The sequence below is a fragment of the Gopherus flavomarginatus genome, chromosome 5 (assembly GCF_025201925.1).
Source record: "Gopherus flavomarginatus isolate rGopFla2 chromosome 5, rGopFla2.mat.asm, whole genome shotgun sequence".
In the NCBI taxonomy this organism is placed as follows: domain Eukaryota; kingdom Metazoa; phylum Chordata; order Testudines; family Testudinidae; genus Gopherus; species Gopherus flavomarginatus.
Window position 1 is genome coordinate 112839076 of NC_066621.1, and position 26524 is coordinate 112865599.

General features: G+C 41.7%; 1 protein-coding gene across 5 annotated transcripts in view; it reads right to left on the bottom strand.

Annotated features, from left to right (window-relative positions):
* Window positions 1-6060: 6060 nt before the first annotated feature.
* BAZ1A (bromodomain adjacent to zinc finger domain 1A) overlaps window positions 6061-26524 on the bottom strand; it is a 107129-nt gene continuing 86665 nt past the window's right edge. For 4 of the 5 annotated variants that reach the window (XM_050953846.1, XM_050953845.1, XM_050953844.1 and 1 more), the window contains 6 exons: window positions 21361-21608; window positions 21044-21270; window positions 19397-19884; window positions 10048-10193; window positions 7602-7689; window positions 6061-7059 (listed from right to left, as the gene is read on the bottom strand). In XM_050953846.1, coding sequence (XP_050809803.1) covers window positions 6869-7059; window positions 7602-7689; window positions 10048-10193; window positions 19397-19884; window positions 21044-21270; window positions 21361-21608 — 1388 coding nt within the window. In that variant the 3' untranslated portion in view covers window positions 6061-6868. Of the gene's footprint in view, window positions 7060-7601; window positions 7690-10047; window positions 10194-15417; window positions 15585-19396; window positions 19885-21043; window positions 21271-21360; window positions 21609-26524 lie in introns of those variants that run through there. The other variant, XM_050953849.1, reaches the window with a different exon arrangement.

Below are 26524 nucleotides of genomic sequence, written 5' to 3' on the forward strand. Positions count from 1 at the left end.
GGCCATATTTGGAATACCTACCTGTGCCACATCAGCCACCAGCACCTCAAGAGTAGCCACCAGTACCACTGGTCTCCCCAGTACAGGAGGAGCAGTGGCTACTGATGGAGGAGGAGACACCTCATTCATACAAGTCCTCTTCCTCCCGTGATGAGGCAGTGATGCCACCATCACCTTCTTGTGAAGATGATTTTAGGACCTTTCAGGACCCAATGAAGTGACATGTGGAGTCTCTTCAAATCTCCGTGGAGGAGGTACAAGAGTCTCAGCACTCTCTTGTGGAAGTTTTGTATGCCACCACCACCACCCGTAGAATAAAAAAGACACCCCTCACCCCGTGAGGCTCTTTTGTTGCCTGCCCATAATCTATGGTAGATCCCTGCCACACTCAGGCCTACCTGCAAATTGGCAAGCAAAAAAAAGTGCATACTGGCCAAAGAACTGGAGTACTACTTCTTACTTCACTCCCAACTCCCTTGTAGTGGATGCAGTCAATGAGAGAAATAGTCAAATTTGTTCAAAATCCACTTCCTCCAACAAGGAAGACAAATGCCTAGCTCTCCTCAGCAGGAAGAGTTACTCGTCCGCTGCTCTGCAGTTTTAGGTAGTGAACTATCAAGTTCTGATGGCAAAATAGGACTTCAAAGACTATTCTATGTTTACTCATTTTATTGACCACCTGCCAGAGGGAGCAGTATTAAATTCTCATTTCCAAAGGCCAGCTCATCACCAAAGCTTCCTTGCAGGTTGCCCTTGATGCTGCTGACACAGCTTCATAATCTGTAGCCACTGCTGTTATGTGATGAGCATCCTGGCTCCAGTCTTCTTGCCTCCTTAGGAAGATACAACACATGGTGGAAGACCTTCCTTTTGAAGGGCCTAAGATGTTCAGCAACAATATGATACCTCACTCCACTCCCTCAAGGGGAACATAGAGGTCACTTGGGATTTATGTGCCTGGAACAAAGAGGCGTTTTAGTAAATCGCAGACAACACTGTGCTCCTGACCATTCAAGTACCACTTGTATCCTACCTATTCCAGACTTATGGAACCACCTAGAGGAAGGTTCAAACCTCAGAAGAGACCATCCTCTACAGTGACTTCCCTACCTGTGCCTTCTTCTAAATTACTATTCTGACATACTGGTCGAGTTATCAAACAACTCTCTCCTCCAGATCTGCTGTGCCAATCTGCCATCCACCCTGGCCTTCTGGGGACCACCTATCCCACTTTCTAGCTGCTTGGGAATTTATCAACACAGAAAAATGGATGCTAGAGGTGGTTTTTATGTCAAATAATATCCATTTCCATTCTATTCCCTCTGTAGGAGCTGGATTTTATAACGTACTATGAGAATTAATGTATGATTTGATTTCATCCTGCTAGCTGCCCCTTTTTGAATAGCAGAAAGGAATGACAGACCAGAACAATCCTTCTGACTGATTATGGTCACATTTTGTTTTAGGATGCGTTATGTCTCCTGTGGTTTCCTATATGTATTACAAATTTGTCTTAAGGTTTAGCAAGTAAGAGACAGGATTCTCTACTGTGTCTATGTTAAGTAGATTAGAGGAACATTGAAGACCTGGTCTTGGTTATTGATTGTAAAACTTAGCAAGGTTTAATTTGCAATGCCTTTTTTGCTCGATATAAAATACTACTGTTTGTATTATCAATCTGTTTGTGTGAATGAGGATGTACACATCAGGAAAAGGTAAGGTGTAAAGGCCTTTGTTATAGCCAGAGTCAAGGAAGAAGTAAGGAGACTTAAAGGACATCAAAGAATCATCAACACACATCCATAATGAAGGGCAGATTGACGACCCTGAAGTAAAGGCTGGCACACCTGAGGACAATTGATTAAATCAGAACGAAGGACAGGACGACCCTCTCGGAGGTGTATTGGAATGTTTACACCAATTAAGAAGTAATCGATCACAAACCGACACAGCAAAATCCACAGACTTCAACAAAGGAAAAAAACCTGTAAGAACCAGGGTGCTTGGCCATGGGACTTTGTGTTGGTCTTATCACACTCCAGGAGCATCGGATTGCGACCGAGAAGAGCCTAGCTCCACACTCGTGCTGAATCTAACTGGCCATTAGATTGACTTGAGCTACAACAGACTGGTAACTATGAACACTGGCAGGACTGTGTGTGTGCCTGGCTGATGTTATAGTAATAAACAACACAGTTTTAATAGGTAAGCAAAATAAAGGACACTGCCAAGGGTTCAAAAGGGTCTTTTAAGCCTAGTTAAGACCAAAGGTGTGTGTGTGTGTGTATATATATATATATATATATATATGTTAGACAACCCCTTGATAAACCCTGTATTGTGCACAATACAATCTATCATCAATCAAAGTATGATAGGCTGAAAGACCCACTAGGGAATAGAAACTGTAATTGGTGAATCAGATTTTCCTAGTATCCGAAAAATAAACCTAGTCCAACTCAAATACTTGTTTGTACACTGTTTTCTAGAATTGAGCAATACATTTGGAACCAATGAAGAACGGGATTGTCCAAGAGTAGACGAATTCCAGTAGCCCAGGCCATCAGATGGAGAGATTGAGAGTCCAGATGAGGGATCCTGCCCTGCTGCTGCTGCTGCTGCAACAAGTCTTGAGACACACTTGTAGTCTCCATCCTATAGGCCATGTACCACTGCTATCTTGGTCAAGCTGAGACTATCAGGGTTATTCTTCCCTTGTCTTGAGGTATCTTCATCACTTTCCAAATAAACTGAAAGGTGGGAGGGGAAGCATACAGAAGGCCCTGTTTCAAATACAACAGGAAAGCATCTGAGATGGACTGATTGTCCTTCCTGCTCTTGATCAAAAGACAGTGCTTTTTGTTGAACCTTGTTGCGAACTGGTCTACAATAGGCCAATCTCATCTGGAGAAAACTTGTCCCACTTGATCCTTCAGGGAACACTCATTCATCTGACAACTGCCCCTACAGAGATGATCTGCTAACACATTGCTAAATGCAGGACTACTGGATATACGTTATAAAGAATGTACCAATCCCATAAATTGACTGCCTCTGCATATAATAGGGAAGAATACGTGCCTCCTTGCTTGTTGACATAATGCATAGCAGTTGTATTGTCCTTTACTACCTGAACACCCTTCCACTTTATATGAGAAAACAAAAAGATCAAAAAGCCAAACAAATGGCTCTTAATTCCAAAACATTTATAAGCACTTCTTTTGTTGAGACACCTAGTGGTCTCTGGATAAAATGACCCAGATGAGGTCCCCATCTTTTGCTGGATGCATCAGAGGTTATCATGACAGATGGTGAAGGGAGATTGAACAAGACATCTCTAAGAACCTTTGATATACCTGTCAAATGTAGAATGTTTTGAGGCATGGTGAAAAACATCTGAAGATATGCAGAGTGGGTTTGTAAACTTGAGACATTCAAAGCTGCATTGACATCATTGTGAGGCATACAAATTGAGTAGATAAACAGTTGCTGTCATGAGACCCCCCTCAGATTAAAAAAAAAAAAATCACTCACTGGGATCAACAGAATCAGATCTGCAAAACAGATCACTCTGTTTTCAAAATCTTCAAGAAGGAAAGTTCTTCTTGCTCCTGAGTCCAGTACAGAGCTGATTAAATGAATTCTCTGGAGTTTGGGCAGAGATATGACTGTTCAGAAACAGTCCCAAGTCCATAAGAAGGGAGGTTATAAACATGATATGAGGTAGGAGATCCTCACGTGAAGATTTTAGAAGCCATCGCCCAAATATGATTAACAAAGATACCTTGTTATATGCACTGCCACTATAGAAAGGAACTTTATAAAGACTATTGGCATTTTAGAAAGCCCAAATGTTGTAGGACTTTGTTCTGAAAAGGACTTTGTCCAGCTACAAAACAAAGGTGCTTTTGGTGATTTGGGCGGATAGAAATATGCATCCTTGAAATCAAGAGTTGTGAAATAATCCTTAACTGAAAGCAAGAGAATTATGGAAGCTAGGGTTAGCAATCAGAAGTGGAACTTCTGGCTGAACCTGTTCAATTTTCTTAAATCTAAAATTGGATAGAAACTCCCATTTTTTCTTCCGTACCAGGAAGTATCTTCAATAAAACCCTTAATTCCACAGATCAGTATCTCCCTGACAGTGCCTCTGAGAAGCAGTTTCTCACAATGGTATTCTATCAGAAATTCAGAAAGTTCCCTGAAAAGGGAAAGGTAGAGAGAATTGAAAGGGGGTACAATTTTCTACTTGTATTACACAGCCTTTTTCTAGAATATCTAGTACCCATTTGTCCAATGTAAGAAGTCTCCAGTTGTCAATGAAATGAGCTAGCCTATCTCTAAATAAAGGAAGGGACATATCCTCACTAATTAGTCCTTTAATCAAATCTGAAGTCTTGTAGTCAGCAAAGATGAAGAGGAATATTGCTTTGATTTAAGTCTTGATTGGAATAATTTCTTTTTATGTTGAGACTTAGATGAAGATATAGTCTGTTGATGCTGATATCTTTGAAATGAAAAATAAGATGAGGACTGAGGGCATGTCTAGACTACAACATTAGTAATTAAATTGATTGTGCATGTCCACATTCTTTGAGGTGGCTGCCTGCATGGAGCCATGCCATAGGCAACATGTTTGCCCTTGGTGTGTGTACACAGAACTTCCTTGGAAAGCAGGGTCTGTGGGGGCCAAGCACCACAATAGCAGAAAAACTAACTTGGGATGGCAAATTGCTGTCTGAGTCTGCAGCTATGTGAAGGATTCTTCCACCGCTAGCTACATTAAGGGCCACCACCACAACAGGGAGGGAAGATGTGCCGCTTCCAAAGAACCATCCACTCTGCTTTATCTGGAGCCACAGATGCATGTTTGCAGTGTGCATAGGTGGTATAGGGAAAAACTGCATGATTCCAGATCTACCCACTGCTCTTCTCTGTCTCATGCCATTCCTGGCTCACGTGGTGTATCCCTAGCTTAAGAAATAGTGCTTTAAAAACTCCTTCCTGGTTTATGCCAGTGTTTAAAGTCACCAACCCAGTTCAATTTTAAAAGTATATATTTATTTCCAAACTTAGGAAAAAATGAAACTATTAGAGAATAAGCAAAAGGATTTCAGGACTGTTTTAAAGATTTTGGGTAACTAAACATGACAAAGTTTTACATTATTTAAGAGAATAAAAAGCTGATCAATAGGGTATCACACAGTTCTACCTATATTCTCAAGGCATTTGCATCAACAACTTGGTGTAGAATAGTATACAAAAGAGATGGGATAAGACACTGGGATTTGCTTATGTTCAAGACTGCTAGAAATATTTAAGAATAATTTAAGATTGTTATGCTATTTTAAGGTATATTTTCATCAGAGCAGCAAAGAATCCTGTGGCACCTTATAGACTAACAGACGTTTTGGAGCATGAGCTTTTGTGGGTGAATACCCACTTCGTCGGATGCATGCAGTGGAAATTTCCAGGGGCAGGTATATAAAAGCAAGCAAGCTAGAGATAACAAGGTTAGTTCAATCAGGGAGGATGAGGCCCTGTTCTAGCAGTTGAGGTGTGAAAACCAAGGGAGGAGAAACTGGTTTTGTAGTTGGCAAGCCATTCACAGTCTTTGTTTAATCCTGAGAGTAAAATCAAAATTAATCAAAGATTAAACTCAGGATTAAACAAAGACTGTGAATGGCTTGCCAACTACAAAACCAGTTTCTCCTCCCTTGGTTTTCACACCTCAACTGCTAGAACAGGGCCTCATCCTCCCTGATTGAACTAACCTCGTTATCTCTAGCTTGCTTGCTTATGTAGTGGAAATTTCCACTACATGCGTCCGATGAAGTGGGTATTCACCCACGAAAGCTCTTGCTCCAAAACGTCCGTTAGTCTATAAGGTGCCACAGGATTCTTTGCTGCTTTTACAGATCCAGACTAACACGGCTACCCCTCTGATACTTTCATCAGAGCCAAATCTTGCTGTTCTCACACAAGCAGCTTCCCACCTGAAATCACTGGACCATGGACTGCATAAGGATGGCAGACTACAGTAACTTCAGAAGCTCAGAATACTTTGAAAAATGTATCATTTTATTTGTACACTTAGAAAGTTGTACATAGAAACTTGTAATACAGTCCTGCAAGTTACTTGTAGCTTAAAGAACTGCCAGCAAGAGGAGAGGGTATTATTTTATCAACTGATCATCAGGAAGATAGAGGAATAAACAAAACACAGGAGAAAAATTAAAAAAAAAGTTGTTGAACTCTTATCCCCCCCACATACAAATTTTATAAATACAAAACAAATTCACAAATTACTTTGAATGCTAAATAAATATCTACTTAATAAACTCGGACTGAATACCTCCAGCCAGCACTGGTACAGTACTTGAAAGGATATGCAATTGTACTCATTCATGTGTAGTGTTGAAAAGGTGTGCTCAGAGTTTCAGACATTTACACAGTTTCTTCAACTGTGCTACAGTAGAAGATTTTGTCTGAGTTGATAAAGTCCTCATAATACCACAGCTCCTAGAAAATCTAGAGGATAAAACAAGGTCATATGGTGCAGAAAAAATATTTCTGGAAGATATTTGGACACATGAATGTCTTAAAAATGTACAAAACCTCTGTAAACCAGTACTGTATCCAATACATCTATCAAAGTTATTAGACACTGAATAAAACTGTAGCAAAGGTAATCTTTCCTACATTCTCCTGAGTGCTTAATATTAAATTGAGAATATAGTGCAGGCCACACTTCAAGGTGGTTAAACTGGTGTTATTGCTTTATACAGATATGACGACTGCATGATTTAATGTTTCATTTTCATGAATATAAAGGTTCCCTCAAAAAAAATCCTTTGGAAGGAAGAGGTTAAATTCGTGACTTCTTTGCAGCTGGAGCAGCATGGTCCACATTACCAGATGCAACAGGGAGTCCAAGCTTTTGAGCCTGAATGTGGAAAAAAGCCTGAAGTCTAATTCCAGCTTTTGCTTCGCTTGTATTACGAGGGTTATACTCAAAGCAGTTCGAAAACATCAATTCAATGTCTTCAATGAATTCAGCTAGTAAATAAAAATTAAAGAAATGAGTTTAGTGCATTTGCCAGGTCACCATAGATAATAGTACGAGTAAAGCATACTGTTATGGCACTACAGAATTCAGTAGGATGATGCCCTTCACAAAGACAGCTGCTAACAAAGATCTTCACCAATAAATGGGGTGAATTTAGTGCATATGTATAGCGTCAGATTAACAACCCTACAGTCAGAATCCTCTGTCTTCAAGCAATGGAAATGGAAGTTTTCTGGTATGTATCCCATCAATGTGCCACAACCCTATTTAACGGGTACCATCTCTAAGGCTTGAGAAGGTAATTGAAACTCCATGACCATTCACTTTAGTTACGTTTCACCTGCGTTAGTAGTACAACTACTAACACAATCACTACACTGAAAAAAGCAGTTCATACATTTTTAAGTATGTTTTTTTGAAGAAATACAAGTTTTCAAATCCTCCCATTCCAGCTCTGCTTCTTTAAGGCTCTAAGACCTCTAATTATAAAGAACAGAACACAGGATTCATTACTTCAGTAAATAGTACTTACATGCTAATTTGTATTCACATTTATTCACTTTTTCACGGATTATATTTAAGGCAATAGGTTTTTTGATAATATCGTAGTAGTCTGGTACCTAAAAAAAAATATTCACTTTATTTTATTTACTATTCATTTTATTATGTAAAAATATACATAAACTTAAATTCCATTCATAATAATTAGGTGTTAAGATATACACAGAAAGCCCCAAATTTACTTGGACTTTCTACTGTTACAGCGGAAAGACTCTTAACGGGCCCTTTATTGACAACCAGCATTTACTGAAATTCAACTATTAATTTCTTGATATAATTTTAAAGTTGTTCAAGCAAGAGACTACAAAATATAAAACAAATCAATAATGCATTCAGAGAAGTTAAAGGAATTGGGCAAAGAACCCCAAGCATAAATATCTGATGGAGGAATTTTTAAGAAAAAAAGAGTGGTTTAATTATAAGCTTTACACTTGTGTTGGAGCTGTTCAAACTTGCTAAGATGCAAAAATAATTTATATTACATAATATTATGTATTATACAATGCTATACTATACTGGAATAGGCTTCCAAGGGGGATTGTAGAATCCCCATCATTGGAGAGTTGTAAAAACAGCTTATAGATGCATAGACTTTAAGGTCAGAAGGGACCATTATGATCACCTACTCTGACCTCCTGCACAATGCAGGCCACAGAATCTCACCCACCCACTCCTGTAACAAACCCTAACCTATGTCTGAGTTACTGAAGTCCTCAAATCCTGGTTTGACGACCTCAAGGTGCAGAGAATCCTCCAGCAAGTGACCCGTGCCCCACGCTGCAGAGGAAGGCGAAAAACCTCCAGGGCTCATGGGTCATGTCGAATAGCAGATCTTTCCAGGCAGTTGCTCCCAACTGGTGCTATCATATTATGGTGCCTAAGGCCTTGGAGTGAAGCCAGCCATGGCTTTAAACGCAGCCTCACTGGAATACCAGGTTTCACGTCTAGGCATCTTGCTGCCTGATAACTAAGGTAGCAACTGTGGGAAGAGGCTGCAGACTCCATGAGACCCTCTGCTCCTCCTGAGGTTAGGCAGACACACTGCAGGCCCACTCCTGACTCCCAACAAACCCACAAGACCCCACTGATTCTTGGACAAACACTAGTCAGGGATGGTTTACTTAATACTCCTGAGGTCCCTTCCAGCCCTACATTTCTATAGTTCTAAGGTATCTCCAAACCTCTTTTCATTTTGTTGTAGTACTTATTTTTATATTACAAGCCCCTTGTTGCTGAGGGATGGCTATTTTCACTCTATTAGTCCTCACATACTTTGTTTGAAGGGTAGGAGACACTGCAGATTTCTATGTGGCATATATAGGATAGACTGTATGCAGATGTCAGACAATGAGAGAGCAGCCGCTCAGTCAATCACTCAAGAGTTAGTCAAAATAAGAGATGCATACAGGATTAAAGCAAAGGGGAGGAGGATTACTGAACCCAGACACTGATCATTTGGCTCACAAACCTTGAATTCTGTGCAAGCACACATTCCAAGGTCCCCACCCCCCAAATCAGACTAGAAGACATTTTTAAAGGGTGTCTTGTTTATGGAACAATTTGGATCCCAAAATTGCTTGTCTGACAAGAAAACCCAGAAACATACATATACATTTTAAGCCAGATATAATTTGGCTATGGGCTCTCTTCTGAACCTACATCTTGGGGTGCAACTTGCTAGCGAATTTGCAGGAGGAATTAGCAGTGAAGAAGGCCAGGTGGGTAAAATGATCACTCTTTATAAATGCCAAGGAATGGATGATTAAGTGCATCCAGGTCAGCACACTGACAGGCAGCAAGTAATTACATTCATCTGTTCTGGCACTACACAGACAATTAAAAGTGTAATTGGCTGTAGATTTTTGTTTTTCAAATAATAGAAGGGACTTTTTTTCCAGTGCTTTGCTTAGTCTAGTTTGAATGTATCTGCAATAGAGCGTCTATCACTTTCTTCTGAAGGTCACGATTAATACAGCTCCCCATCCAGAAGCTTTTCTCAAATTCAGCCAGAGATTTTCTTATTTTAATCTCATTACTCCAAGATATTGCCCTCCCCACATGTTCCTGATCTAAGTAACTCCTCTCTTTGATGTTTATACCCTTCATTCATGTGTGTAGATGGTTATAACGTCCGCGCCAACCCACTTCTCTTGAGATAGAGATTTTCCCCCCTTTAATCTTAAAATCACTCCTTCCAGCTGCCTAATAATTCCTGCTCTTGTCAGTTTCAAGTCTCAAATTTTTGTATAAAAAGTTGGTCAGAAATGAAAAGAAATTCCAAATCTGGTAATACCAGAGCAACCCCCAGGCACGAGGAGCACCTGCAATGTGATTGAGGAGAACAGGCATTCTGTGATGCTAGTATAGCCTAACCATTCTTCTGTACCAGCCAATGGGACTTTCAGGGAAATGCATACCTGGACTTTGGAAACCAGTTTCATGAACGGCCAACTGTCGTCATGTCGTACCAGTTCCACAACAAGTTGTTCAAAAGCTGACAGTTCATGGACTCCACCCTGGCGACCCGAACTCCTCCTGTTCAATGAGGTGTGAGGAGACGAATCTGAAAAATAGATCACAAAACTACTGACAAAAAGTAAGAAAATGGCACACTAATATTAAGTATTTAATAAAACATGAAAACACTGGATGTGTAACTGACCAACAAGAGCTAATGGGATGTAGGGGATGGGAAGGTACAAGATCAGGTAGGGCTCTCTCGCAGTCTGGTTTGTTCAGCAAAGGGTAGAAAATTTCTCTCATCCCCACCCCCACCCTGTTTTAAATGCACGTGTACTAGTAGTACTTCTGCTAAGCTTTATTTTGCCCGGCTATCCCATCCTGTGGACTTTATTCATAGCAAGCAGGAGTGGATTTGAGAAGCTAAGTTTGGCAAATGGGGCAGGAACTCTGTGGATTTTACTACTTAATTTCTTCTTCCAGAGTATAAAGAAAGCAGATGAGGCTCTGCTTCACTTCTTTGGATGTGTGGCTCATAAGGGCAATAAAAGACCGAAGCATTTGGGTTCTCTCTCTCTCTCACACAACTCACTCACTTTGGGAGTCAATTTGTGTGGCAATTTACAGCTAAATATCATATAGAAGTTTGATAATGAAGATTCTGTAAACAATGTTTAATCACAGAAATGGAAGGCTGGAGGGGAACTTGTGAGATCATTTAGTCCATCCCCCATGCGGAGATAGGACCAATTACATCTGCACAGTCCCTAACAGTTGTTTGTCTCACCTGTTCTTAAAAACCTCCAATGATGGGGAGTCTACAACCTCCCAGGGAACCCAATTCCAGAACTTAACTATCATAGTTAGAAAGGATTTCTTAATATCTAACCTAAATCTCCCTTGCTGCAGATTAAGCCCTTTACTTGTCCTACCTTCAGTGGACACTGAGAACAACTGTGCACCCTCCTCTTTGTAACAGCTCTTAACATATTTAAAGATTGATGTTCCCCTTAAGTCTTTTCTCAAGACTAAACATACCCAACTTTTAAAAATCTTCTCTCATAGGTCAGGTTTTCTAAATCCTTCATCATTTTTTGTTGCTCTCCTCTGGGCTCTCCCAATTTGTCCACATCTTTCCTAAAGCTTGTACAGCTGAGGCCTCACCAATGCTGAGTAGAGTGGAACAATAACATCCCGTATCTTATGTATGACACTCCTATAAATACACTCCATTTTGTAGTTGTACATTGGTTTTTCTTTCCTAAGTGAACATTTTGTAGTTGTACATTGGTTTTTCTTTCCTAAGTGAAATACTTGTCTTTATTTAATTTCATCTTGTTGATTTCACACCAGTTCTCCAATTTGTCAAGGTCACTTTGAATTCTAACTCTGTCCTCCAAAGCGGTTGAAATCCCTCCCAGTTTGGTGTCATCTACAAATTTTATAAGCACACTTTCCATTCCTTTTTCCAACTCATTAGTGAAAATATTGACTAGTACAGGACCCAGAACTGACCCCCGTGGGACTCCACTAGATACATCTTCCCAGTTTGACAGTGAACCATTGAGAGCTACTCTTTATGTAAAACTTTCAATCAGCTGTGCACCTCCCTTAAAGTAATTTCATCTGGACCACATTTCTCTAGTTAGTTTATGAGAATTACATGTAGGGACTGTCAAAATCTTTACTAAAATCAATATAAGTCTACCTACTGCTTAACCCTGAGTCCCCTATCCAGGAAGCCAGTAACCCCGTCAAATAAGGAAATGGGGTTTGACATGATTTGTTCTTCACAAATCCATGTTGGCTCTTTCTGATCACCTATTATCCTCTAGATGCTTGCAATTTGATTGTTTAATAATTTATTCCAGTATCTTTCCAGGTATCAAAATTAGGCTGATTAGTCTATAATTCCCCTCTGTGTTCACCCTTTTAAAAAGATAAATACTGTCTTTGCCCTTTTCTAGTCCTCTGGGACCTCAGCTCTCCTCCACGAGTTCTCAAAGAAACTGCAAATGGTTCCAACTAGTTCATTAAGTAACCTAGGGTAAATTTCATCAGGCCCTGATGACTTGAATAATTATTATGTAGCCTGCTCCTTCCCTGTTCTGGCTTGTGTTCCTTCTCCCTTGTTGTTAATATTAATTGTGTTAAGTATCAAGTAACAACTATTTTTTTTTTAAAAAAGATTGACACAAAACAGGCATTTAAACACCTTGGTGTTCTTGGTGTTGTCCATTATTAGCTCTGTTTGACCACTATGCAGAGGACCTACACTCTCTTTTGTGTCTCTCTTGCGTATGTAGGCCACATCCAATACAACCTATATGGCCACTTAACCTCGGACTCATTCTGCTGTAGCGAGAAACACAAACAAACAAACAATCTAGGTGATTTTCTAATTGGTTTTGTCCTTCGCAGGTAGAAGTTGGGGAATGAAGTCTTCTCTCCAGACACACGCTGTTTCAGGGAGAGAGGGGACACAGGTAAGTCTATTGATTGTTTCATGTGAAATGCCAAAACTACTTTGGGGGTGAATTTTAGAGTAATAAAGAGAAATAAAGAGAAATAAAGAAATAAATAATAAAGAGAAATATAGTGTATGGCAGATCTGCCATTAGAATTCCTAGCTCACCCATGCTTCTGGCTGAGGTGATAGCCATAAGGAATGCAACTTCCATTGATAAGTGAGACACAGAAGCTAATAGTTCTAAGGGAGGCTTAATGAGTACTGAAAGTACAAGATTTTAGTCCTAACGAGGAGTAGGTTTCCTTAGTGGTGGGAAACTTCTAATTAGGCCCTTTAAGAATTTGGTAGTCAGAGAGTGAAAACTGATTAGCCACCAGAGGGTAGATAGCATGCACTTATTGCTGCCAGGTAGACTTGTATAGAACTGAGGGAAAGCCCAGCTATTCCCCTCATTTTGGACTATCTGCTGACTCAAGAGATATGTTTCTTCTGTGCCCAGATGGAAAAATGCTTCCACTTGGTTGAACAGCATTTTCTAGTGGAGTCCTTTCTACTGTTAATAAGGATCATTTATACATCTCCAGAGCACTAATATGCCAAAAACCAAGCCATAAGATAAAACACGTAACGGTTGAGATGCTTGATCCTGTCCTCCTGAGCCAAGAGATCACAAAAGGACTAGATGGTGATCGGAGAACAAGGTAACAGTCCGAGATTTGGGAACCAAAATTGTCTGGGTCAGTTAGGGGCAATGAGGATGACTTGTGCTCTGTCCTGATTAATTTTCTGCAAGAACTGAGGTAGGAGCAGCAAAGGAGGAAAGGCATAGCTCAGATGATCTAACCAGGCGAGAAAAAGATCACCACCCTGAGAGCATAGTCCTAGAGCTCCAAGTATATGTTGGATTTCTTGTTTGTTTGGGAAGCGAACAGATCCCAGTTGCTGGTCTCCTACTGAGTGAAGATGCTATTTATGGCTGAATCATGCAATTCCCACTCACGATTGATAGCAAAATGCCTGCAGAGAGTGTCCGCCAACCCATTCTGAGGCTGTCAACAGGGTGATTCAATTCCTGGTACACCAGTTCCACAGGGTGACTGCTTCTACACACAGGGGGATTGATCTTGAGCCTCCCACCCCCGGCTTGTTGATGTAAAAGACAGTTGCCATGTTGTCTGACATTATCAGAACATAGTGGGACTGGAGGAGTTGGAGAAAAATGTTGTAAGCTTCTCAGGCTGCCTGGCATTCCAGAAGGTTGATGTGCGTCCCAGTCTCTTGAGAGGTCCAATTGCCCTGCACCATATGGTTGTGCAAATGGGCTCTCCAGCCAAAGATAAGTGTCTATAAATGATCATCTTGTCTGGAAAGGATGGTAGGAAGGGGATGCCCACACATGCGTGATAAGGAACCTTCCACCATATCAGGAAAGATGTTAATTTGGAAAGAATTGTTAGCATGGTATTCATACTGTGGTTGGTTGGTGAATAATTGTCTGGGGCCACACCTGAAGGCTATGTAGGTAGAGTGTGACAAATGGGATTGTGACAGATTCAGACCAGGTGCCAGCTCATGCCAGAGTCCCAGGCCAATTCACTTGTATATTAGTATAGATCAAAGTGATAAATATATGAGAGTGTATTTGGTGTTTACAGTTAATGAAAACAAGTGAGACATTACTTGCATTGTTTTCACTTGTGTCCCATTATAATGTAGGAACAAACATTTACATTGTGTATATCCCTGCAACTAAGTAACCTATCAAATGAGAAAGAAGCCTTGTAGAAAGTAAATTAAAAGTGCTCATTTCAAAATAAGTGGTCTGTGCGTGTGTGATGACTGAAGGTCAAAGGCCCAAAATGGATTCCTCACTTTCCGGCAAAGGAAAAGCCTGCGTGGGTAGTAACACTACCAGCTTGTTTTTTGTGTGAAGCTGTAAGTAAGGATTCAATGAAGGATCCTGCATCTCTGGACTGTTTGGACTTTTACAGGGAAGTGCATCAGAAGAAAGCAGAGACCCTCAGAAACAATCTAGATATCCTGAAATCTCAGCTTCCGAATAAAGCAGTTGAGATAACGGAAATTAAGGACAAGTCTCCAACCCCCCATTTTTTAGGAACGACAGTGTAAAAACCTATCCATTGGTGCTGAAGCTCTATTGCTTCTTGTTGGAGGAGGGATTCCACTCTTCTTGCCTGAGAATCCCCTCATAAGAATGGTCCCTAAAGAGGAATAGAGATGGGGATTTTGGAGGTAGGGACATGAACTCTATATAGCTGTAATGGAAGATATTTAATATCCACTTGACTGTTATGGCAGTTCAGTTGTGGAAACAAGGTGTGAAATGACCAATGAAAAGTATGTGAGGGTAGGGCAGTGGTGGCATCAAATAGTTTACATCTATTGAGCTCCCATCAAAAATATCTTTTCAGTGGGGGATTGGAGCGAGATGGTGCTGTAGGCATGGGAGGTGCTGGGAAACAAGACTCCTCTACTCTTTGTGCCCTCCTTGTAAGAGACAAGATCACTGGTGATAAAACCATTGAAATCCCAGTCTAGGTTTGTAAGGCTGCCTGAGATACTTTAAAGGACTCTTGCCTCCAAAAGGAAGTATGTAAGGATTCATCTGTCTTTGAAAAAAATGGACATTATCAAAAAGGTAAATCCTTCACTATGTTTTGAACCTCCATGAAAAACCCCAAAGAATGCAATCATGACTCATGGTTTAGGTTAAGTTTTTGTCTGGATTATTTTTAGTAAAAAGTCATTGACAGCTCACAGTCAAACAATAATTCACAGAAGCCCACGCCCTGCCACCCAGGGCTCACCCTGCTGTGCAGGGCTGAAGTTGCAGAGGTCATAAAAAAAAAAAATCATGGAATCCATAACAGACTTGTAGCCTTACTTATGGTGCATCACAATGGCCTGTCTGCTGCACCAACTGCTGATTCAGAAGTGCAGTTCTGGCCACCAACTTACCCTCTTCAGTCAGAGCCTGGAAATAAGCTCTGTTCTGCTGCGAGTCTGTGAATTCCAAATGAGACAGTCATACTTAGTCAACAGCACCTGATTATTTGCTGTTCTGAAATGAAGGCTAGTAGATGTTGGGAAGAAAGGTTTTCACAAGTCAGATGTTTGGGCTTCTTGTCAGGAGTAGATTTAGTATGATGTTGTCTAGATCAGTGGTTCTCAAACTTATTTAAATGTGCTCCCCTTCTTTGTGTCTCTAGTAGTTTATGCCCCTGCGCCACACACATATGTATACAAAAAACCCCCCACAACATGCAGCTCTTACTAAATATTAAAAACAGCAAAGCATTGCTTCAAACATAGCCAACAATCCATTGTAATAAGAGCAAAAGCAAAACTGATTGTGATTGATGCTTACAATTAAATGGATTAATGTACAGATGGCAACGACTTAGTATAATGCTATGGAAGATTAACAGAAATCCATCAAAATGAACCACCATCTAGAGCACAGTTGGTCCCCAAACCATGGGGCACACCCCCCTAGGGAGACATGAGGGAAAGTTCGGGGTTGGGGGGGTGGTGTGGCAGGGCCTGGGCCAGCCACCATGAGGGATGGCGAGGGGCGGGAGTACCACCCAGCTCAGCTCTGCCCCCAGCTGCGGTCATGCACCAGACTCCGCTCCCAGCCTTGGGCCATGACTGCGGCCCAGTAGTGGCTCTGGACCACGGCTCCATTCCTGGCCCTGGCGGGAGAGGAGGGCATAGACAGGGATAAGGGAGGGCATGATCCTGAAAAGTTTGAGGATCAGTGATCTAGAATCAAATGCACAACGCCTCCTGAGGACCCGATATGTCTGGAGGAATCAGCTTTGCTAGTTATTCATTGCTGTGGGTAAAATGTGTACAGTAAATCCCTCCCCCAAAGCTTCTCACATACCCAAAGAATACATTCTGCCCCCAGTTTGAGAACCTCTGCTCTATACTAATGTTCCAGTCATGAGGTTTATCCCACCTCATTCTGGGAGACCCAGTTTCATTACAGTAGCTCCCAAACACAAGTCACAGTTTGGTTTAGTCCCATCTGTATATCAAGGTCACATATCTGAACTGTGCTACAGCCTTGCTGGAATACAGTACAAAGTCAGTAGTGACCTAATGAAGATTATGTCCAGGCACATTAGGATAAAAGAGGCGGAATCTAGCAAGCTCTGTATAAAAATATACCTTTTAAAAGTGTATGTATAACCAAAAACACAATTTAACCCCCTTCCCCCCGCCCAAACAGCAATTCATACATAGATGCTCTATATAAGCCTTTATCTACTATAGGGTTATACCAGAGGCCTCTCTTACTGTCTGAGCTACCATTTTTCCATCCTACAAATACAACTAATTCAGAGAACAGTTACTCTGCTTTCTGATCAGGAAGGACTAGCAGAGTATTAGCAATTCTTAGCTACAGGATGAGCAGAGACACCTAATGGTGAAGGTCTGAAATGGTGCATTTTTTACTGCCACTCTTGCTAATTTGCAGTCTTCTATCACATACTAAGTCTTTCATGGCATTGTGGCTTTCCAAAAATTTGTCTCATTGAGTGTTTTGGATTGTCTCTCCAAACATTATCAGTGTACATTTTTCTAGGCGGAATCTCTTTTTTATTTGTTACCTATATTCCTAACTTCATTGTCCCATTATTTCTGTGTTTTCATGGTTTACTTGATAGTTATTATTAGGATTTGCTTTACTGAAGATTTAGTATTTGCCTTTTAGCAGTTACATATGGAGTACACTCATGGTCAGTCTATCATCACTTCCAGATTTACAGTTCACTAACTAGAAAGCCCCTCACATTAAGTGAAAACACTAAATCAGGGGTCGGCAACCTACGGCACGCGTGCCAAAGACAGCACGCGAGCCAATTTTTAATGGCATGCTGGAGCCTGCCCGGACTCCAGCATGCCATTAAAAATCCTGCCCAGCCTCGCCCGCTCTCCTCTGCCCTCCCTGCGGGAGCAGAAGCATAGCCGTGCGCACGGAGTGGGCAAATGGCCCCACTCTCCCGGCACGGCAAGCCGCAGGGTCTGCACTCAGGGGCCGGAGCACCGGCCGAGCACAGCAAGCTGCTGGCCCCTCCCCCGCCTTCTTCTCTCCCCAGGAGCCCTGCTGCCAAGTGCAGCACTCTAGGGGTTGGGGCTGTGCGCTCCCGCGGGTCAGCGTTTGGCTCCGCGGGGAGGCAGACACGCTCACTGCTCAACTGGAGCTGTGCCGCTGCTGTGCGCAGCGCTCTGAGGACTGGGGCTGTGCTCTCCGGTGGGGCAGCGTGTCTGGCTCTGCGTGGAGCCTCAGGGTAAAGGGCCCAGGGCTGCGGGGGTTGGATAAGGGGTGGGGGCAGTCAGGGGACAGGGAGCAGGGTGGGTTGAATGGGGAGGTGGGGTCCCGGGGGTCTCTGGAAGGGGCAGTAAGGGAGGGGGGGGAGGGTTGGATAGGGCATGAGAGTCCTGGGGTTTGTGAAGGGGCAGAGGATGGATAGGGGTCAGGGCAGTCAGGGGACCGGGAGCAAATAGGGTCCTGGGGGGGCAGTTAGGGTGCGGGGGTCTCTGGAGAGGGTGGTCAGGGGACAAGGAGCTGAGGGGGGGCGTTGTATAAGTTGGGAGTTCTGGGGGTCCTGTCAGGAGGCAGGAGTGGAGAGGGGTTGGCGCAGGCAGGGGGTCGGGGGGTTGGATTGGTCAGGAGTTCTGGAGGTCCTGTCGGGGTGGGGAGCAGTTAGATAGGCATGGGAGTCCCAGGGGTCTGGCTGGGGATGGGGGTGTGGATAAGGGTCGGGGCAGTCAGGGGACAGATAGGGGATAGGGTCCAGTCCGAGGACAAAGAACAGGGAGGCTTAGATGGGGGTTGGGTCCTGGGGGGGCAGTTGGGGGCAGGGGTCCCAGGACGGGGTAGTCAGGGGACAAAGAGCAGTGGGATTGGGAGTTCTTAGGGGGGCAGTCACCCAGCCCTCTCCCCTGAGCCCTGACTCTCCCCCCCACACACACCACGCCCTCTGCCCTGAGCCCCGCACACTCCCTAGGCCCCTGCCCTGAGCCCTGTACCTCCCTCATACAAACCCAGCCCTCTGCTTGACTCCTTCATCCCCTCTCCCCCCACAACTTTAACCCTGACACCGGCACCCCCACCTATACCCAGCCCCCAGCCCTGACACCTATGCCCCCCCACATACCCAGGCCTGACTCCAGCCCTCTGCCCCCAGCCCTCTGGGTCCCGGCCCCGCACATTCTGCTGCTGGTCTTGGGTTCTGGCTGACGGACCTTGCCAGCCGGGGTCCCGGCTGCAGGCCTCGCTCAGCCCTCTGCCAACCTAGGTGAACAGAGCCCCCGACCAGCAGCGGGCTGGCAGCGTAAGATCAACATTTTAATTTCATTTTAAATGCAGCTTCTTAAACATTTTGAAAACCTTGTTTATTTTACAATAAAAAACACTAGTTTAGTTATATAAAATATTATAGACTTATAGAGAGAGACCTTCTAAAAAACATTAAAATGTATTACCGGCACGCAAAACCATAAATTAGACTGAATAAGTGAAGACTCGGCACACCGCTTCTGAAAGGTTGCTAACCCCTGCACTAAATTAACACTTGTGCCATGGATCTGATCACTCAGTTTGACAGGTTAATTCAAAGTACTTAAGGATTAGTGACAGGAATTTGCAGTGGCAACAGGTTAATTTTCAATGGAACTGTCTTGTAGATTGTAAGAATTTTTCCATATAACGTCTTGTCAATAGGTACCTCAAAACTCTAACTTTCCCCCTCTCCACCATCTAAGGAGTTGCTTTAACTTTTTCTTAGCAAAGCTTTTCTAACCTGTGGATTGTCGTTTCCTGCCTCTTCTCTTAGATTCACTATCCTGAAGAGGAAACTTCTGTGTAGAAACTGGAGGAGATCTTCTAAGCCGTTCACATGAGTCTGTGGTGGCAACAATTCTGAAGCCAAGAGAAGGACTGTTGTCTGATGTACTATCTGCAGTCTTCTTTCCTCTGCGTCGTCTTCGAGGACTGAGTAATTCCACAAATACATCTGCTCGTAATGAGCCTTGACTCTGACGAGTGGTACGGCTGTTCAGTCTTAAAGAAGGTTTTGTTACTGATGGAGGGGCTGACTTTATCTTTCTTATCCCCCTTCCAGTAACTTTTGACGAAGATTCAGTTTGCTTAGGTGTATTCTGCTGACTCCGAGAAGCGTATCTTCCACAGGCCTGACGCTGGCTGCTTCGATTTGAAAAGGGATTGTTGAGTTTAGCTGCTCTCATTTTTAATGGAAGTTTGACTTGTGGTCTTCCTTGTTTTGAAGGGCTGTAAAAATGTAAGTACATAGCAGTATTGTACAAATCACTACTACTAACTATTCTAAATTCCTACTCTCCTCTTCTCCTCAAGGATTCTAATTCAGTACCTAATTTCTGTTTAGCAAGATAGAAAATTGGCTTCCACTGAAGTTGGCATCCAACTAGCAGTCTTAAATATTGCTTTGTGGAGTTCTCTAAAATCAAATGCTCTGTGCAGCATGTAGTAAGAAGATTCGGAAAAGCCTAGTCAGCTCGACAGCTTGGTATTAGAAATGTGCTGCCTGGAGAGACCCCAGGGTTCTATTTTTTAAACTGGCTCCTTGTTTCTTGAGGAAAGAGTTGTTGCTAGTAATACACAGGAATCCCATCCCCTCATAAATAAGCTGCAGGGACGACAGGTTCTAACAAAGTCCTGTTCAGTCCTTGGGTCTTCTATAAGGCCCTCACAAGGCAAGATCAAAATCAGAGAAGGGAGATCCAAGGGACACTATTTGGCAGTTGATGGTCCCATGGAAACATATGTTCTCTCAAATGATTAAACCTCAACTTTTAGGGGATAGGATGTAATTCCTCTAATTCATACTCAATTGCAAATGACTATAGAGATAAAGTGTTCCCTTGGTCACAAGCTCCCTTTAAGCTACATTCTTGATTTATGACACAAATTCATCAATTTATTGATTTTTTCAAATTGCACGTTTATTTGGCCCTATTACACATCCCTAGAATTCTCCCTTTGGAGAGAACCTTTTTGTTTTCTTTACTATCCAGTTCTCACCAGGTCCATCTATTCCCTTGAAACTCTCAGTATCTAAAATTTGGGAATTTAATTTTCTGAACAGCACCGCTCCCAAATATCAATATCTCTTTGTGGCTTGAGAATGAGCAGACACTCCATAGTTAGTGACCGCAGGTGGTATTCTTTCACATACACATTAATAAGAGTGTATCTTCATCCCTAGGAGTGGATATTTATGCACGTAACTCCAATAAACCAAATGCTGAGGGCCAAAGTCACCACTGACCAAAGTGTCTGCAACTCTTTCAGTCAGTGAGCTCTTTGAGACAAAGACAACGTACTTCTGTCTTGTAGATTAAGTGTGCTTAGCGCTCTATTAGAATAATATAGTGTTAAAAAGTAACAGTTCGTATGGCCCCTGACTTACCTCATTTCTTCCTCCTCTTGTGATTCATCTTCTTCCTCTTGTTCTTCCTCATAATCCTCTTCCTCACTTTGTCCCACTTCCTCATAGTAAGTCTCTTCCTCCTCTTCTTCAAACTGTTCTGAAGCCTCTTCATCACTTTCCATAGAAGGTCTCTGCCTAGAGGAGAGGCGTCTAGAACGTTGTTTTGGTCGGCACTCTGGACAGAACCAGTCTCCTTCAGGAATGGCCTGATAATATACAAATATGCATTAGTGAAGTGCCATGGGTCTTAAGCCTTACCTGAATTCTAGATTTTCAAAAGCTTTTTCTTCAGACACCTTGAGCTTGGGCCTGATACAGTAGATATGATAACCTCGATCGCAGCCATCACACAGCACCATGCTTTCCGCGTCACCTTTCTTTCGGCACATCTTACAGCGAGCATTTAGAATGGACTTAGACCAGATAACGCTTCGATCCAATGTGGAGAGATGTAGAAAGACTTGGGACAGGCTGCCAGAAGAAAGAAGAGATTCTCTCCAGCGATCCAGGACTGTTTTATATGAACGTCCACCATCACTGGCATCTTGTGTTATAGGAAGGAAACAGAAATTATATTACTTATGCAAGCATCCAGGTTCATTCTATGTATCTGAACTGAGATTCATGGGTAAAAAGCTACTTTTCATGTGATAAAATAGGAATAAGCACCCAAAGAGCATTCCCACTCATTTCTTAACCCTTCAGTGTCAAGGATTTCCTGGCTTACATCCTGGCACAAGAGTTTAGTGCAAACCTGTGAACACTGAAGTTTCACCTTTGGATTTCACCCTGTAACACTAAGCTGTTGTCAACACATGATGGGAATATTCATGTCAAGTGTGTCTTGCTTTGGTGTCAATTTTGAAATCCAAGAGATTCTTAAACCAAAAGAAAGAAAATTCTCCAGCACACAGGCACTAAATAAATGAAAAGTAACTGGAAACACTTTTTTTTTTAAAACCCATATATTTAAAGGTCAAAGAGGAAGTAAAAAAAAGTTACAGCAGTTGCTCAGCATTTATGTTTATACAGTAACACCATTTTCTCATTTAAAAAAAATCTAAATCATGTACCCCAAATTTGAAGAAATAAAATATGTAAACACAAGTTGCATGGTTCTATATTGGAGGAAGAAGAGAGAATCAGCTAGATATACAGCACTCATGTTTTAAAAACAACCAAACAAAAACAAAAAAACCCACCACCAGCCATATACACCACTGATCCCAAGCCCCTCAGTGTTCCCCTTTACAACTCTTTCTGTGGAAGACCTATAAACTATGTGGCTTTTGGAAGAGTTCAGAGTGAGTCAGAAAAGTTACGTCCTACTTGGCTGCTTCTTCTCTACAGGTGCAGTAGAGGTGAGGTCTGAATGTGGCTCTGAGATTTTAAATGACCAACAAGCTTTCTGGAAACTTAATGCAAATTATATCAGAGGACTGCCCCGCTACTGTTCCAAAGCGTCATATGTCAACACAGACAAGTGGATCTGTCTAAACTAGTGCTTTAATGAAAGAATTGTTAGGCAATAATCTTGAACAGGAAGGAACGCAAGGTGTAGGGTTTTCCAGGATTACATCTGTTGGTGGTCCACTAACAATGATAGCTTCCTGATAATGAAGATTAACATTGCTGCTGCTAAAAAAAGAAGCAAGCTCCTCCTGAGTGTTGAAAGAAGCAGTCTGGAAAACTGTGAGCAGAGGAAAGCCAGTATGTCACTACTAAAGTGTATGATCATACCACCTGCATTGCCAGTCATGGAGTGGGTACAGGAATGGTCTGCAATTCAGCTGCTCGCAAAACAACTTCTCCCCAGGGAGAGAAGTGCCAACCCTACCCTCTCATTTAATAGGCCATGTTGAGGTTACATGTTCTTCATCCAAGGCCCTTTCTTCCTTCCCACCCAGAATCTGGTACTGGAGTGTGGCTCCTCCTAGCACTGCCTATGTTAAACTGCTATGTTGAACTGTCAGGCAACTCCAGTTTAGACACTGGTTGTGAGAAAAGGCAGAGACTAAAGCCCTGCAGTGACTAGACAAAAACAGAAAGAGATTCTCTCCTCACCCAGTGAGGAGACAGAAAGAGTTTAGGCTAGGAAAGCTGGGCAAAAGACCTGAGGTTTTGGCAAATCTGAATCTACATCTATTTATTATTTAAAATTCAACAGAGAGGAAGGTTATTTTTGTGATTAAAAGCAGTGGTTAAAAGGGACTCGAGATTTGGGTTCAATTCCCAGCTCTTCTGCAGATTTCATGTGACCACAGTTAAGTCATTTTTATCATAGAATCCCAGTTCCCTTTGTGTAGCAGTATAATGTTTTTTCCTCCTACCCTTTGTCTATTCAGATTGTCAACTCTTTGGGGGAAAAGGATATTCTTTTCCTATGTCTTTACAGAGTGAGTGTGGGACCTCCCAATCTCAGCTGGGGCCATTAGGTCCTACTGCACTAGATAACTTGTTTGATAAATCCTTGTTGTCACATGTCAGTAAATGTGCTCAGGGAACAGTTTTCTATTTCAAAAAGTTTCAAGGAAGGGTTCCTATGTAATCATATTATATGGTAGATTTTTATGTTACTCAGACAGTAAAGAATAAACTAACAGGTTTTGCTTCTATGAACTTGTACAGATTCCTACATCAAAACCAAGTGTAGTTCCTTCTGACTGCCAAAAAAGTAAAAAACATTTGACCCTTAAAATTATTTTTGTTTTTACCTCAAGCACCATTTAGATGTGCAGGAAGAAACAAACAGTCTTACGGTTTCAGAGCTCTACTCCCTCATTCTATGCAAATGACTACAGAATTATCAACATGTCAAGAAAAAAAGTGACAAAATATTTATTTTTTTTTAACTCTTAAAAATACAGAACATTTTTTAAATTTACCATCTTTCTGACTAGACTGGTCTTCCTCCCTCTTCCTCTTTTTATACCCCCACTGGTTCCTTTTATTATCTTCTGCATCACCTAATGTTAAATTTGTAAAGTTATTTCAAACAACTTTTTAATTAACAGTTGAAAACCACTGTTCTACCATAAAGGGAAAGCTTATCAGAGAGAACTTTCTCGGGGGCTGGTCTGAGACTGTGAAGCATCACAAACCTTCTGCTCCAAGCACAAGGCACACTTCTTTGACCTTGCCTAGTTTAACACATACATAGCAAGGTATACATTGAAAGACAAAAAACAAACCCCTACCCTGCACACAAAATTCTCCCTTGGAAAGGGATCAGGGGGAATGAACCAGATGTGACACATGCTAGTCATATCACTTACTGCACTATGGAAGGTATGCTCAGATAGTGTGGTGATAAGGGATGTATAAAACAGTACAGCATATTGCATGTTGAAAGGAGGGGAACAGCAAAACAAAAAAAGCAAAAAAGTATTAAAAAATCTTGGAATTAAAAAAAAAAAAAAGAAAGAAGTCAAGAACGGCGTCAGAGAGGAGGAGGGAAATAGATAAAGAGGACAAAATAGAACTGTAACAAATGTATTGTGCAAAGGGCTAAGGGGAGGTGAAAGCTCCTATCCACCAATCACAAAGAGGCTCCAACAACAAAAATAAAAGGTTGGAAACCAATGAACTTAGAGTCACGCCTTGCATATAGAAATCTAGAAAAATAATGACTAGACTGTATTTGAGAGGCGGTTCTATAGTTGTATGAGAGACCGTGTGGTCCAGTAAAAGAACACTGGACTGGGATTCAGGAGATCTGATTTCTATTCCTGGCTTTGTCACTAGCCTAAAGGATGACTTTGGGCAAATCATTTCCTCACTCTGTGCTTGAATTTCCCCATCTATAAAATGGGGATGATACGCTACTCCTTTGTAAAGCACTATGAGATGCTATATACAAGTGCTTTTTTTTTTTTTAAAGGCATCTAAGAAGCCAATAACCCCACTTCTTCCATCAAAAGACCCATTGCAAGGAGGGGAAAAAAAAAAAAAAAAAGTAAAAGCTTTCATTTTCAGATGTTTCAATATAGAATTTTTCCAAGCCCAACTGTGTATGACAGAAGGGACCACCTTTCTCTGGTACTGGAATTCTCCCTATTATTCTTGGATTAATTTTGTCCATATGCAGGACCAACAATAACAGAAAAATTTTTGTACAAATCCCATCATGGCACTGCAGCCAATATGTAATGCAGTGTAGCTTCAAAACCAATTTGTTGTTTAATCTGGCTGCCAAACTGAAAGATTAGCAACTAACTAGCAATCTGCCTAGCACTCCTATAGATGAAACTGTTTCCTGCATTTCCTAAATTCCCCTTTGAATTTTGTTACTCTGTGTATTTATACCTGCCTCTGTATTTTCCACTCCATGCTGATGAAGTGGGTTTAGCCCATGAAAGCTTATGTCCAAATAAATGTTAAGTCTCTAAGGTGCCAAAAGGGCTCCTCATTGTTTTTGCTGATACAGACTAACACAGCTACCACTCTGAAACCTGTTACTCTGTCAGTCGTTCTCTGCTGCTCCACTTGTGTGCATACCGCCGATCTAAACTTTCTATAATAAGTGATAGAGTTCTCTTTGCAGCCTGGTGCACATATAGAAAACAAAGGAACAGTGTTGAGCATCTGGTCATTCAACTTCTGTGACGATTTCCTTTGTCCACTGTACTCCCTGGAGGCTGCAAGAAGTAAAACCGGCAGTGATCATAGTAAATTTCACTCTGAAGTTCCTTCAGTGCTCATAAAGCACTATGGATGGGAGAGTAGGAGAGTTGGAAATTGAGCCAAGGGCAAAAACTGTTATCAAATGTGACTCCAATTTCTAATGAACTAAACAAAGGGGAAGATTAAAAAAAGCAGGGAAATGGAATGAAGAAATGGCAACAGGGAAGACAAAAAATGAAGGGATTCTACTGAAACTTGTTTGTTTTAGAAGAATGGAGGGATCCTATTCTTACAAAAAGTTTACCCTAGGAAGCTCTCATGTACATAAAAGCTCCACGACTTCCAACATTTTTACCATCAAACTAATTAAACCTGCTGAAATGGAGCTCAAATAACCAACCTTTTCAAGTAATGACAATTCAATCTTAGTTATCTGATTGCATTTTCCCTTTATTCTTTTAAGCCTGGCCCTATAAACCAGTCTTGTTTTATCTTCTTAAAGCAGTGTTAGCTTTTTTCTTTTCCCCTGGTTAGAATTCTTTAGAAAATGAGCAGGCTTTGCTCTAGAACATCTTAGCTTGGTTTATGTATAAAGGAATGCAACAAAATGACTTTTCTGTGCACAAGGGCCACCTGACCAAAAATACAAAGTGGCCCTGATGAGAGAATTTGTGGAGTAAAAATATATCATCACTTTGCCAAGGCAGACTGATACAGAATTCAGTGAGAGTGGTTGGTGTACACAATTTTTGTGCCAGTATAAACTATTTCAGCTGGGGAGGAGGAGGAGGAGGAGGGAGTGTTTTTCTGCTGTAATATAGTTAGAACAATATAGTT